The sequence below is a fragment of the Brassica rapa genome, chromosome A04, assembly GCF_000309985.2.
Source record: "Brassica rapa cultivar Chiifu-401-42 chromosome A04, CAAS_Brap_v3.01, whole genome shotgun sequence".
Taxonomy (NCBI): domain Eukaryota; kingdom Viridiplantae; phylum Streptophyta; class Magnoliopsida; order Brassicales; family Brassicaceae; genus Brassica; species Brassica rapa.
In genome coordinates this window covers 3899605-3912976 of record NC_024798.2, presented here as the reverse complement: position 1 = coordinate 3912976, position 13372 = coordinate 3899605, and the positions used below count along the sequence as shown (strand labels likewise).

Below are 13372 nucleotides of genomic sequence, written 5' to 3'. Positions count from 1 at the left end.
ATTGTCATCAAAACGGTAAGCTTATCTATAATATGATGCGTTGTTCTTCATCCTTCACAAAAGAATGTTGTTTAGTCCGCTAGAATTTATTTTTGGTGAAACTCGTAATTTCGTAAAAGCCTAATCCTTCATGTGTGTATCTTTTTTTTTTTTTTGATAATCCAAGTATCCGGACTTCTCATTTAGTCCGACTATCCCACCGCATCCAACTGGAACTGGCGAGGAAGGTCCTGGAAGCCAAACGGAAACCATGTTAAATTCGCTGTGGCCGGGGCTCGAACTCAGCCCACCGCGTCCAAGCGGAACTGGCGAGGAAGGTCCTGTGTCCGACTATGTGTATATCTTTTGTACGTAGATGAGTATACATGCCCTACGAATCCATATGCTGGAAAGAGAAGAAGAAAAATGCAAATGTCTAACAAGTGATAGGCGTTTTTTTTTTGTTTGGTTCAAACGTTTGATTGTTATTAAATTAACTGATTCCTGACCCAAAAAGAACAATAAGTTTTTTTGCAAGAGTATTACCAAAACGATGGCCTTTCTTGGAACAAAGACAAAAAACATGTTTATCAAAGTCAAGAAAAAGAACCAGGATATCGTTTTTCTCCATGTGGAACTCTTTGAATTGAGTTTTTCTATTGATTACTTTGATTAATCATCGGAATAAAAATTAGAAGGAAAAAATAACTTCTTTATTAACTAGGAATGTCTGCCCAGGTCAGGCCCGAAATTAAATTGTTAGAATAAACAATATAAGCCCATACATGTGACTAATAATGAGTTAACGCAACACAAACACATTAACGTTTTCTTAAGAAGTTTTTCAGTATAAAGTTTCGTAAAATTACTGTGCGTACCGTCATGAATTTATATTTGCAGTAAGCGAGAGAATATATATATATATATAGCTTATGTATCCGGTGAATTTTTCATAATTAACTTTTTATATCTCCAATAATTAAGTTTATATTTCCAAAAACTTATCTTTTGATAAACCTTATTGGCCGATCTGGTCGGCTTCGAGATGAACGGGTTTAGTGCTATAAAATGGACTGATTACTACATTGCCTGATCCGAGTTTGGAAATAGAATACCTTCCGACTAATGATAGGGGGTGAACCGATCATCTGTTACGATACACCATGTAAATCACTTGGGCCGAAACTCAAACCCAAACTGGTCAAGTGATGATAATTTAATTCATAGAGAAAATCAAACTCATGATTGATGTGGATACACACCAAACCCCAAAGATTACTACTAAGCTACCACCACTTAATTCCCAAAAACTTCTTTGTATAGTAGTGATCATATTATATATAGTAAATGATGTTTTCGTGAGAAACTTATAATGAACTCCTTTATATCTGAAAGTTTCATGATATTGTTTTGTATGGTATTGCCGTGTTGGTCATATATATATTTGGAAAGTATGCTGGAAACGTCTTCGACACTTCTTTTTGCGTTACAGATAAAGGACATGTGAATCTCCAACATTTAAAAGTCGGTAAAGAAATATTCAAATTATAATTCTTCTTAGAAACTATAGCCCTGGACACGTTCTACCCATAGGGTTAAAATAAGCTCATAGAGATTGTAATGTTTGTCTATATCAAATAATTGTTGGATAAGTCCAAGACAATAATGCAGAATTGTTCTTTAGTTTTTTGCTCAAGGAAACTATGCGACATACGACTTAATACTTTTTCCTCTTTAACCACTTCAAAAGTTAGTAACAATGTTTAAGTTAACAAGTTAACTAAGCAACTGTCGTCATCATTTAGCGTATATGAGCGAGAGCTATGTTGTCGGCTTATTGTTAAATGACTTTACTAAGATGAAAGTCGATGAGAAATTCATTAAAATTATACTTGTGTACTTGACTTTCGAATACTGTATGTCTCTAATGACACTGATTAAACAAATTTGTAAAACATAATTGTCGTCGACTCTCCGCTCATACGTGTGTATATATGTTTTCTCAGAAGACATTGTTTATCTAGACATCACACATTTGTTGACATTTGCATTTTGCATTTATTCTAAGTAATATAGAGTGTCATTTTAATAAATTTGAATTGGCAAGTGTTTCTAATTAAAAAATTCATTTCATTTTACACACATATATTACCAAATTTGAACTCGAATTATTTTTATATATTTATGAATAATAGAGTGTTTATTGTCGGCTAAATTAAAGCTAAAAATGTAAAACTCTAAACCAATAAAATAACTAATCATCATATATATAATTAAGCTAATCTTTACATAATGTCGGTTAAGCAAGACAAAGTCGGCTCTGACTTTTATATAACAATGTATATTAACGTTGATCGAGCATCACCTTCTGATTTATCAAATTCACATCTTTTCACAAATTAAAACACATCCTTTACACTCTTTTTTTTAATATTCTCCTCGATCACATATACAACAATGAGCCGAAAATACTCGGATCGTCGATCATATTCATGGTCTGGACAAGCAAGACCATACATATGCGATTTTTGCGAGAGAGGTTTCTCCAACGCACAAGCTTTAGGAGGGCACATGAACATCCACAGAAAAGACAGGGCAAAGCTGCGACAAGCGAACTTAAAAGAAGATGATCGTGAAGACTCCACGTGCACCACTTCGAGAAATCGGCTCGAGCAAGATCTGATTGAATTGCCTTTCTTCGTTGATACGGTCAGTTCATCAACAAAACAAGACAAAAATACAAGTGGAGACTATTTGAGAGATGAAGAAGAGAAGAAAATGAGGATGCTTCAAAAAGCTTTGTCTCAAAGTGCAGAAGTGATAGATCTTGAGCTTCGTCTAGGACTAGATCCTTATAAGAAATCACCAAGTACGTAATTATATATGTGATTATTATAATCACCAAGTATATATGTAATCATGAATAGTTAGAATTTGTTTTGTTCGTTTGATTATTTATTGATGTGTTAATATTACAATAAAACTAACATTATATACGTAATAGTTTCTGATTTTTATGCGTTTTTATCATTATTATGTTATCACAATGCTTTTTTTTTTGTTAAAGGGTTTGTTATCATATTATACGAAATAAACTTACTGATTAAATCCAAACCTGAATTCGTAACTTAGTGATTCATATCATTAGTTTGTAATAGTATCTGATTTTATGCGTTTTTATCACATTTGCTGCTTTGTCTAAGTTCATATTTATTCGCCTGAATTCGCAATATAGTTTCTAAATTAATAGAAATCATCAACTTAGTGATTAAACCCAAATAAAATCAAAACCAATCAGAACAAATATATAAAAAGTATTTTCTTATATATTTATAATTAATATAGTGATTATTATGGACTAGGTATGTTAGTGTTTTAATACAAAAGTTTACAATGTCAACGTAAAATCATCATCGCACGACAATAATCACATTACGTTATCCCTATATTTGTCGACTGTTGAGAAGAGTCGGCGGTTCTGACTTTAAATACTTAAATCATTATCACATTCACATTATATATAGTTTTATATTGCTAACCACATTCAGTATCTAAACATTACCTTGTGATCTATAAATTTGACATCTCTTCACATATTTAAACACTTTAATTTTCATAATTTGTTTATATATCCTCTTAATCATATTAGAAATGAATAGAAAATACATGGATCGTCGATCATATTCATGGTCTGGACAAGAAAGACTATACTTATTCTATTTCTGCTAGAGAGCTAGCTTCTCATTACACAAGCTTAAGGAGGGCACATGAACATCACAATTCACATATATAACGTTGCATTATAATAAATGTATGTGTGTCCAGGGCGGACCCAGGTAAAGCTTGGGTGTGGCATGCGCCCCATGCTGTTTTTTTTTCAATAAATAACCTACAATTTATGTAAATGCCCACGTTCTAAATATGTTTTACACTATGTACCCCCATACTAATTTAGTTGCTGGATCCGCCGTGTGTGTGTCAAGTGTATATGTGTATGAGAAGAAAAATACACACTGATGCAGAGAGAGCATGAGTATGATGATGAGAACTAGCTGCGGTGATTTCATGGTTTGGTGAAGCATTAACTACTTAGGGTTTCTTACGAACACAAAAGCGTTTATATAGAGACCAACAATGTGAGTCTAATTAAGGCGTGATGTAGCTCTGAAGTTTAAATGATCGATATTTATCTACGACAAATTTAAGAAAAAGGATGATTCGATGTAAATACTTAGAGTGGAAAATATGGAAATTAGGAACGAGGTAGCAAAAGTTTCTAAAATTAAAACTTTTGAGAAGCTCTCTAGATACTATGGTAGGTAAACACATGTTAATATGTGACTATTTTAATTTTCTTTTAAATATTAAAATTTAATTACGTAATTAAAATATTAGTTTCTTCTTAGTTTTTTTTTGTAAACACACTTGCGTTAAAATTTCTAACTTAAGTTACGTGGAGCCACTAAAGCCAGTTCAACAAAAAAAGATCTGTTTTGCTAATACATCTGCATCTACATTTTTCTCACCGGAGATACATTCAAGGGATGGAGATAGATAGGTTATGCAGGAAAAAGGGTTTTGCCTCAGCCCCCTACGAAATATAAATATTTTGGGACCCCTAATTCCTAAAGTTTCATTGAGGTGTAGCGGTTGCGTGAGGTATGTATGGACTCATGAACGTGAAGTTCGACCATTCCCTATTTTAGATTTGTTTTTTTCTTTAGAATTAGGCTTCCTATAAATAAAAATATTATGTTACAATACTGTTGTTTTAAAATTTTCCTTGAGCCCCACTTACCCTAGGTACGCCACTGAGCTTATGTCAGCCAAACCAGCTAGGGAAGCTTCTGTTTTGAGAGCCTTGATCAGAATGTCCGAGTGATCCGCATCTGATTTTTGGTAGTCCAAGTTCTCTACATTTGAAAATATGCAATTAACTTTTTTTCTATTTTAAATGAGTTACATGACAATATTCTTAACGTTTGTATCTGCAGAGATCCTAAAAACTTCTCAAATGAGAACCAAGAACCTTTTTTTCCTCAGTTTTCTTTTTTCAAATTTTTATTTGCTAGATACCTTTTTTACCACTCTTAGAGATGCTCTAAAGAGGTAACCAAATAAATGCTAATAATGACCCAGAGAAATTGGGGCTCACCAACACCATCTATATTGGTTCATTTTCTCTCTTTTATGTGATCCACTTTTCAAATATTTTCTGATTAGTTATGCTATTATAAATTATCATAATATAATGTAGACGATTTTTCGGTCGATAATATTATATGTCTCATGATGATTTGCATATGACGGTATTTTTTACATCATGTTAAAATCTCATATAAACATTTTTACTAATTTATTCATTTATTCTAAGATCCGAAAATCAGATTTTTTATCATTAATAAATTCATAGTTAATTCTTAATAAAAAAAGGCTTCAACTAGGGGTGGGATGGATCCGGATATCTGAATCCATGATTTTAGTATTCAGATCCGGATCACTGTCTTCTAGATATCCGTCTAAATATTATATTACCCGTGAGTATCCAGATCCGTAAAAAAATATTAAAAATAAATAAAAAAAACTTTTTTTAAAAAAATAAAAAAATAATAAAATAATACAAAAATTAAATATTTATACAAAATTATATATATATATATGATTATAAAAATTAAAATATAATATTATAAAATTAATTTTATGTATAAATATTAATATATCAACTATAATTATTAATAAAAAATTAAAGTTTAATAAATTAAAATTTTGAATTTGGATCCATACGCCCCAGATATTCTATTTTCATAAAGGACCTAGAGCAGATATCAGATCGGATCGTGGATAATAAGTTTCAGCAGGGTCGGGCCTGACAATTCTGGCCCGACAATTTCCGGCCCAAAAAAAAAAGAAGAAGAAAATTGGCCCATGATCAAATAAAACACAAACTTATTAAAATGTGCACCTAAGTATCTGAACCAGCTATCAGGAACTACAAAATTCTTTGTTGTTACCAACAGAGCTAGATAGGAACTTCGGCTAACCCTAAAAATAAATATTTCTTGCCGGCCCTAAGCTAATGCTTGATCTGTTTGGTATCAAGCACGGCCATGAGTCTCAGTCCTAGCTTTTGATCGAAAGTTCATGCGAATTTGGTTCAAATTGTATCAAACTATCGAATTTAATTTATACTATTAAAATACAAAGCCTTTTTTTTAAGGTATCTTTCTGTTTTGCTAATATTTACATCTATATGACATTGCATTTAAGTAAAACATAATTAATATAGGTTGTTATACAAAAAAATCGGCAATATAAATATTTAGTAACAAACTTTAAAATTTTAAAACGAGGCCCTCGGTAACGTGACATAAAGACTCCTTTTTTTATTGAAATTGTACAAAAACTAAACAAAATTAAATCATAATTAATGTAGCAATTATATAAAAATCAGCAATGGAAATATTTAAACGCGTTTTCCTTATATAGCTATATCTATCACAAATCATTTTCATTCATTTAATACAAAAGTTGTACCTACGTTTATTATATTAAGAGAAAACAGAGTAGTAAATAAAAACTAGATTTGGATCCGCGCTGTGCGCGGATATTGTTATGTCTAACTTTTATAAATATTTAGTGGTATATTATATATTGATATAATATTTCTATGTTATTGACTTGTAAATAATATTTGTTATAGATATATTGAATAGTAATGTTGTTACAAAATATCTTGTACGTGGTGTTTTTTTTTCTGTGCACAAATTTTCAATGTTGTACATGGTGTTTTTTCTTTTGATGTTACATGTTTCGTTTGTAGTTTAATATTTTGATATAAAAAAATTTTATTTTATTTAAAATATATTATTAACATATTTGGTGCAAATATTTTATGGAATTAATTTTAAGATAATAAGTTTGGACTAAAAACATATGAGATAGTTTAATATTTAAAAAAAATATATATGGTCAAATTTAAGTAACTGAGAGTAGATTATATAATTTAATATATGTTTTTATTGGTATTATTTTTTCTTATATATATGATTTTTTATAATATACAATTGTTTTATATTTTTGACATATATATATCGTATAATTAGACAAGTATTTGTTAAATGCCAAAATTTAAACATGGTCCAATTGTTAGACGTTATGACCCATTAAGTTTAAAATAATTATAATTGTTGTTACCGATTTGGGCATTAGTTAAAAATTTATAAGTAAACTAAGGAGGAAAATCTTATTGAAAATTAGATATCTGTTGTAAATAAATGTGAGGAGTAGTTTATATTTATTAATATATTTGTTTGATCGATAAGAGAGATCAGATGTTTGTAAAGGGACGAGAGAGAGATGGATTATGGAACTTGTGATTTCAATTAATTTGATCAGAGAACACATATATATAGGGAGAGTAAGTCGGCAACTATTGCCTTCACCATGAAGGAATTAATATTTTACTACAAAAGGATAAACATTATCTTTATATTGGATAATCATTTATTATCTAACACTCCCCCTTGATTATCCAATTTGTATTACGTAGTGCCTCGTTAAAAACCTAGTCATGGAAAAACCCATTGGGACAAAAACCATGACAAGGGAAAAAGAGTACACTGCCCGTAATCTCCCCCTGAGAATAGTGGATCTAGCTTTCTTGTCACAGGTCATGCAAATGTCGCATTCCGATACCGTAGACGTGTTTTCGAAATATTGTAGTCGGAAGAGCTTTTGTGAACAAGTCAGCTGGATTGTCGCATGACCGTACATATTCGATGTCCATTTCTTTATTTTTCTCGAGCTCCCGTATATATGAGAAAAATCTTGGAGGGATGTGCTTTGTTCTATCGCTCTTGATATAGCCTTCTTTAAGTTGAGCAACACAAGCCGAATTGTCTTCAAATATTTTCGTTGGTTCTTTCTCGTTCACTATTCCGCTTGATTCTTGTATGTGGTGACTCATTGACCGCAGCCACACACATTCTCGACATGCTTCGTGAAGCGCAATAGTTTCAGCATGATTCGAAGATGTCGCAACCAGAGTTTGTTTCTGGGACCGCCAAGAGATCGCGGTTCCACCAATTGTAAAAACATAGCCGGTTTGCGATCGAGCTTTATGAGGATCTGATAAGTATCCCGCATCTGCAAAACCAACCATACCAAACTCGGGTTTTCTTAAATACATTAACCCTAAATCAACTGTACCTTGGAGGTAACGAAATAAATGCTTTATTCCGTCCCAATGTCTGCGAGTAGGAGCAGAACTATATCTCGCCAGTAGATTAGTAGCAAAAGCTATATCTGGTCTCGTACAGTTTGCAAGATATAACAGCCCACCGATAGCACTCATATAAGGTACTTCTGGACCTAATATGTTCTCGCTATCTTCGCAGGGCCTAAAAGGATCACTCTCAACATTGAGAGTTCTACCAATCATTGGAGTACTCAAAGGAGTTGCTTTGTCCATACGAAAGCGTTTCAATAACCTTTTCGTATAGTTTGATTGATGCACAAATATTCCTTCTCGGAGATGCTCTATTTGGAGCCCAAGACAAAACTTTGTCTTACCGAGATCTTTCATTTCAAACTCCTCTTTCATATGAGTTCGAGCATCATCAACCTCCTTTTGAGTTCCAATTATGTTCAGGTCATCTACATATACAGCAATGATCACAAAGCCAGATGACGATTTCTTTATAAAAACGCATGGACATATCGCATTATTCACATATCCTTTACTCAAAAGATATTCACTTAAGCGATTGTACCACATGCGTCCGGATTGCTTTAATCCGTAAAGTGATCGCTGTAACTTGACTGAACAAATCTCCCTGGATTTTTCTTTCAATGCCCCTGGCATTTTCAATCCCTCAGGGAGTTTCATGTATATATCGTTATCCAACGATCCATACAAATATGCAGTCACAACGTCCATGAGATGCATTTCAAGATTTTTAGACGCCGTTAGGCTCATCAAAAATCTAAACGTAATTGCATCCATTACCGGGGAATACGTTTCCTCAAAATCAATTCCCGGTCTCTGAGAAAAACCTTGGGCAACTAATCGGGCTTTATATCGTGTTACTTCATTTTTCTCATTTACTTTTCTCACGAATACCCACTTATACCCAACAGGATTTATATTCTCAGGTGTTATGACTATAGGTCCAAAGACATTTCTTTTATTCAGGGAGAGTAATTCAATTTGAATGGCCTTCTTCCACTCCTCCCAATCATGTCTTTTTTGACATTCTAAAATGGACCTTGGATCGGGATCATCATTTTCATGATCGATCTCTTTGGACACAGAAAAGGAGAACATTCCATCAACATCTTTTATCTTATTTCTGATCCATAACTTTTCATCTCGGGCGTAGTTGATGGAAATCTCATACTTTTCTGTTCCCTTCTCGTCATCTGGATCATCTTTATCTATGTCTTCTTTCAGACATTTTTCAGTATCAGGTTCTTCTAGAACCTTACTTTGTTCATCCAATTTCTTTTTCTTTCGGGGATTTTTATCTTTAGAACCCGCTGGCCTCCCCCTCTTTAACTGAACCTTAGGTTCATTTATTTTATTTCCACCAGTTTGTTCCTTAGGAACATCAACTCTTGATGGAACATTTTCAGCGGGTATACATGACTTCGTCACCCTTCTCGTATCTGTGAACGCATCTGGTAACTGGTTTGCCAAATTATGCAAATGCACAATTTTCTGAACTTCCAGCTCTCTTTGATTCGTAGGGGGATCAAGGTGTAACAACGACGGTGTACACCAAGTAAGCTCTTTAGGAATTTCTCTAATTCCTCCCCCTAATGCTGGAAATTCATCCTCATTAAAATGGCAATCGGCAAATCTTGCCGTAAACATATCACCAGTTACTGGTTCCAGATACCTTATTATACTTGGTGACGTATAACCCACATAAATTCCCAATCTCCTTTGTGGGCCCATTTTTGTTCTTTGTGGCGGAGCTATCGGAACCTAGACCGCACACCCAAAGACACGGAGATGGGATACATCTGGCTCTTGCCCAGATGCCAATTGTAAAGGGGAGTACTTATGATATGCACTCGGTCTTAGCCGAACCAGTGCAGCCGCATGCAATATAGCATGACCCCATACAGAAATTGGGAGCTTTGTTCTCAAGACTAACGGTCTTGCAATCAACTGCAACCGTTTTATCAATGACTCAGCCATGCCATTTTGTGTATGCACATGGGGAACTGGATGCTCCACATCAATCCCCATTGACATACAATAATCATCAAAGGCTTGCGATGTAAATTCACCAGCATTATCAAGCCTTACTTTCTTAATGGCATATTCTGAGAACTGCGTTCTCAGCTTTATTATCTGGGCAATGAACTTTGCGAAAGCCGTATTTCGTGTCGTCAAAAGAGACACACTTGACCATCTAGTAGATGCGTCAATCAATACCATGAAATACTTAAATGGCCCGCACGGTGGGTGGATCGGCCCACATATATCACCATGTATTCTTTCTAAAAACACTGGTGATTCATTACCTACTTTTGCTGGTGATGGCCGAGTTATAAGCTTTCCTTGAGAACATGCATTACATGTAAACTCGCCCGTTTGCAAAATTTTTCCGTTTTTCAACGGATGGCCATTCGAATTTTGCACTATCTTTCTCATCATGACTGAACCAGGATGTCCTAGCCTTTCATGCCATATTTTAAATGTATCAGTAAACTTCATGTTTACCACGGCATAGGACTCAGTCATGGTTATTTTCGTACAATATAGTCCAGAGGATAACATTCTTAACTCTTCAAGTATATGTTTCCTCTCGGACTTAATGCAAAGAAATTCAATGCCATCTTTATTCATAGTCTCAATATGATATCCATTTCTTCGGATATCCTTAAAACTTAACAAGTTTCTATGAGACTTGGGGGAATACAATGCATAACTTATTTCAAATATCGTTCCCCCTGGCATTGAAAATTTCGCTCTTCCAGAGCCCATAATAATCTTTGCATTACCAGATATTGTACTTACGCTTCCAGCGTAATTTCTTATTTTAAGACTGGAGAAATATTTCTTATCTTTGATTATCGTGTGCGTTGACGCACTATCTGCCAAACACAAATCTCCATCCATAGTCTCAAAATTTGGCATTCTTTCTGAATTTAAAATATTCATAAAACATATATTATTAAACATTAAACATAACAAACATAACATATATCTTACAACAAAAGATATAGATACTATAATACAGTCTACTTATATCACATCAATTTATATCACTCATCGATACTCTCTGGTTCAACCAGAAAGTCTGATACGTCGAGATGAGTATCATCGTTTAAACCATGAAAGGATGGTCCAGGTTCATCAGAGATGAAGTTAGTTTCACCTCTTCCTTTCTCTTTTCCCTTTTGGGATTCTCTATACAGATCGGCTAAATGTTTTGGCGTACGACAGTTACGTACCCAATGACCTTTCATGCCGCATCTGTAGCAAACCTTTCCCGTTTGCCTTTTATCATCCTGGCCCTTTTCATTCCTTTCATTTTCGTGGAAGTCTTTATCATTTCTTTCATCATAGGGACGGAATCTTCTTCCTCGTCCTCTTCCACGACCATGATAACGGTTTCCACCACGTCCACGACCTCGTCCTCTCCTATTATCATAACTGGATGATGCAACATTCGCTTCAGGGAATGGAGCAGATCCAGTGGGACGAGCTTGATGGTTTAAAGTCACGAGTTGATTATTCTGCTCCGCTACAAGGAGGACTTGCATCAACTCCGAGTAACGGGTATATCCACTCACTCGGTATTGTTGTTGCAGGATTACATTTTCAGGATGGAACGTGGAGAGAGTTTTCTCGATCATATCATAATCACTTATTTTCTCTCCACATAACATCATCCTCGAAGTAATTCCGAACATCGCAGAATTAAACTCACTAACACTTTTGTAATCCTGGAACCGGAGATGGATCCACTCGTGTTTAGCTTTCGGTAAGATCACATATTTTTGGTGATCGAACCTCTCTTTTAAAGATTTCCAGAGGTCACAAGGATCCTCTTTCGTAATATATTCATCCTTTAAACCATCATGGATGTGGTGTCGTAAAAATATCATGGCTTTAGCCTTTTTCTCATCCGACACCGTTTTTGAACTATCGATGGTTTCCAAAAGCCCGTTTCCTCTCAGGTGCATTTTTGCACCCACTGCCCAGGTCATATAATTATTTCCCGTAATATCCAGGGCATTAATTTCGAGCTTTGTCAAATTCGACATGATAACTGTATTCATAGAATAATATATATAAATATAGTAATTACGAGAATTTAAATGCGTAATTTAAATGCAGAAATTAAAGGCATAAAACAAAAGCATAAACTTAAATTGCAGAAATTTAAATTGCAGAAATTTAAATTGCAAAAATTTAAATAGCATAAATAAAATCGGGAGGCTCAGCCTACCACATGATCCGAGGAGTCATAGACTACCATATTGATCATTTTTCAAAGTCCGAGGAGACATGGTCTACCATTTTGACCTTTTTATTCACGGAGGCAAAGCCTACCACGTGTTTCTCTGATCGTGAAGGCATAGCCTACCATAACGATCAGTCGGGGAAGGCAGCGCCTATCATCCCGAACGGAGAAGGTCCAGCCTCTCACTCCGAAGCAATAATAAAATTTAAATAAAATAAGTATATTAAAATACATAAATTTAAACATTACCTCGGTTGGTTTAAGAACTTTTCAGATTAATAAACTTCAGTTGATCAGAGCCTCGTGCTGATAACGTGTTGTAAATAAATGTGAGGAGTAGTTTATATTTATTAATATATTTGTTTGATCGATAAGAGAGATCAGATGTTTGTAAAGGGACGAGAGAGAGATGGATTATGGAACTTGTGATTTCAATTAATTTGATCAGAGAACACATATATATAGGGAGAGTAAGTCGGCAACTATTGCCTTCACCATGAAGTAATTAATATTTTACTACAAAAGGATAAACATTATCTTTATATTAGATAATCATTTATTATCTAACAATATCAACTTTCAATTATAACAGAATATCGTATTAAAAAAATTATATTAAGTTGTTATTGGTTATTTAGTGTGCAAGCCAAGTTAGTATATATTTTATCAAATCTTTTCTAAATAATATCTATCTAATTATTCTTGTAGATAAGGATTGTATTTAAAAATAGATACAAATATTATTTAAATTACAAAATACATGTAATATCTAACTTATAATCTTATTCAAAAAAACATTTTTGTACCGTAAAATAGTAAATATGATATAACTGAAGTTTATACAATGACAATATTGTGTTCATAATGGCAGGTATCTCTAAGTCTAACAAAGAATCAATCAACTTAGAGCC

General features: G+C 33.7%; 2 protein-coding genes across 2 annotated transcripts; one reads left to right on the top strand and one right to left on the bottom strand.

The window, feature by feature from the left end:
• Positions 1-340: 340 nt before the first annotated feature.
• LOC103863280 (transcriptional regulator TAC1) lies at positions 341-5532 on the top strand. Its single transcript, XM_033290197.1, has one exon. The coding sequence runs from the start codon at positions 2437-2439 to the stop codon at positions 2854-2856; it is 420 nt and encodes a 139-aa protein (XP_033146088.1). The 5' UTR covers positions 341-2436; the 3' UTR covers positions 2857-5532.
• A 5724-nt stretch (positions 5533-11256) lies between these two features.
• Positions 11257-12180, bottom strand: LOC117133644. The gene has a single exon (XM_033290354.1). It carries the CDS (start codon positions 12178-12180, stop codon positions 11257-11259), a length of 924 nt encoding a protein of 307 aa, XP_033146245.1.
• Positions 12181-13372: the final 1192 nt, after the last annotated feature.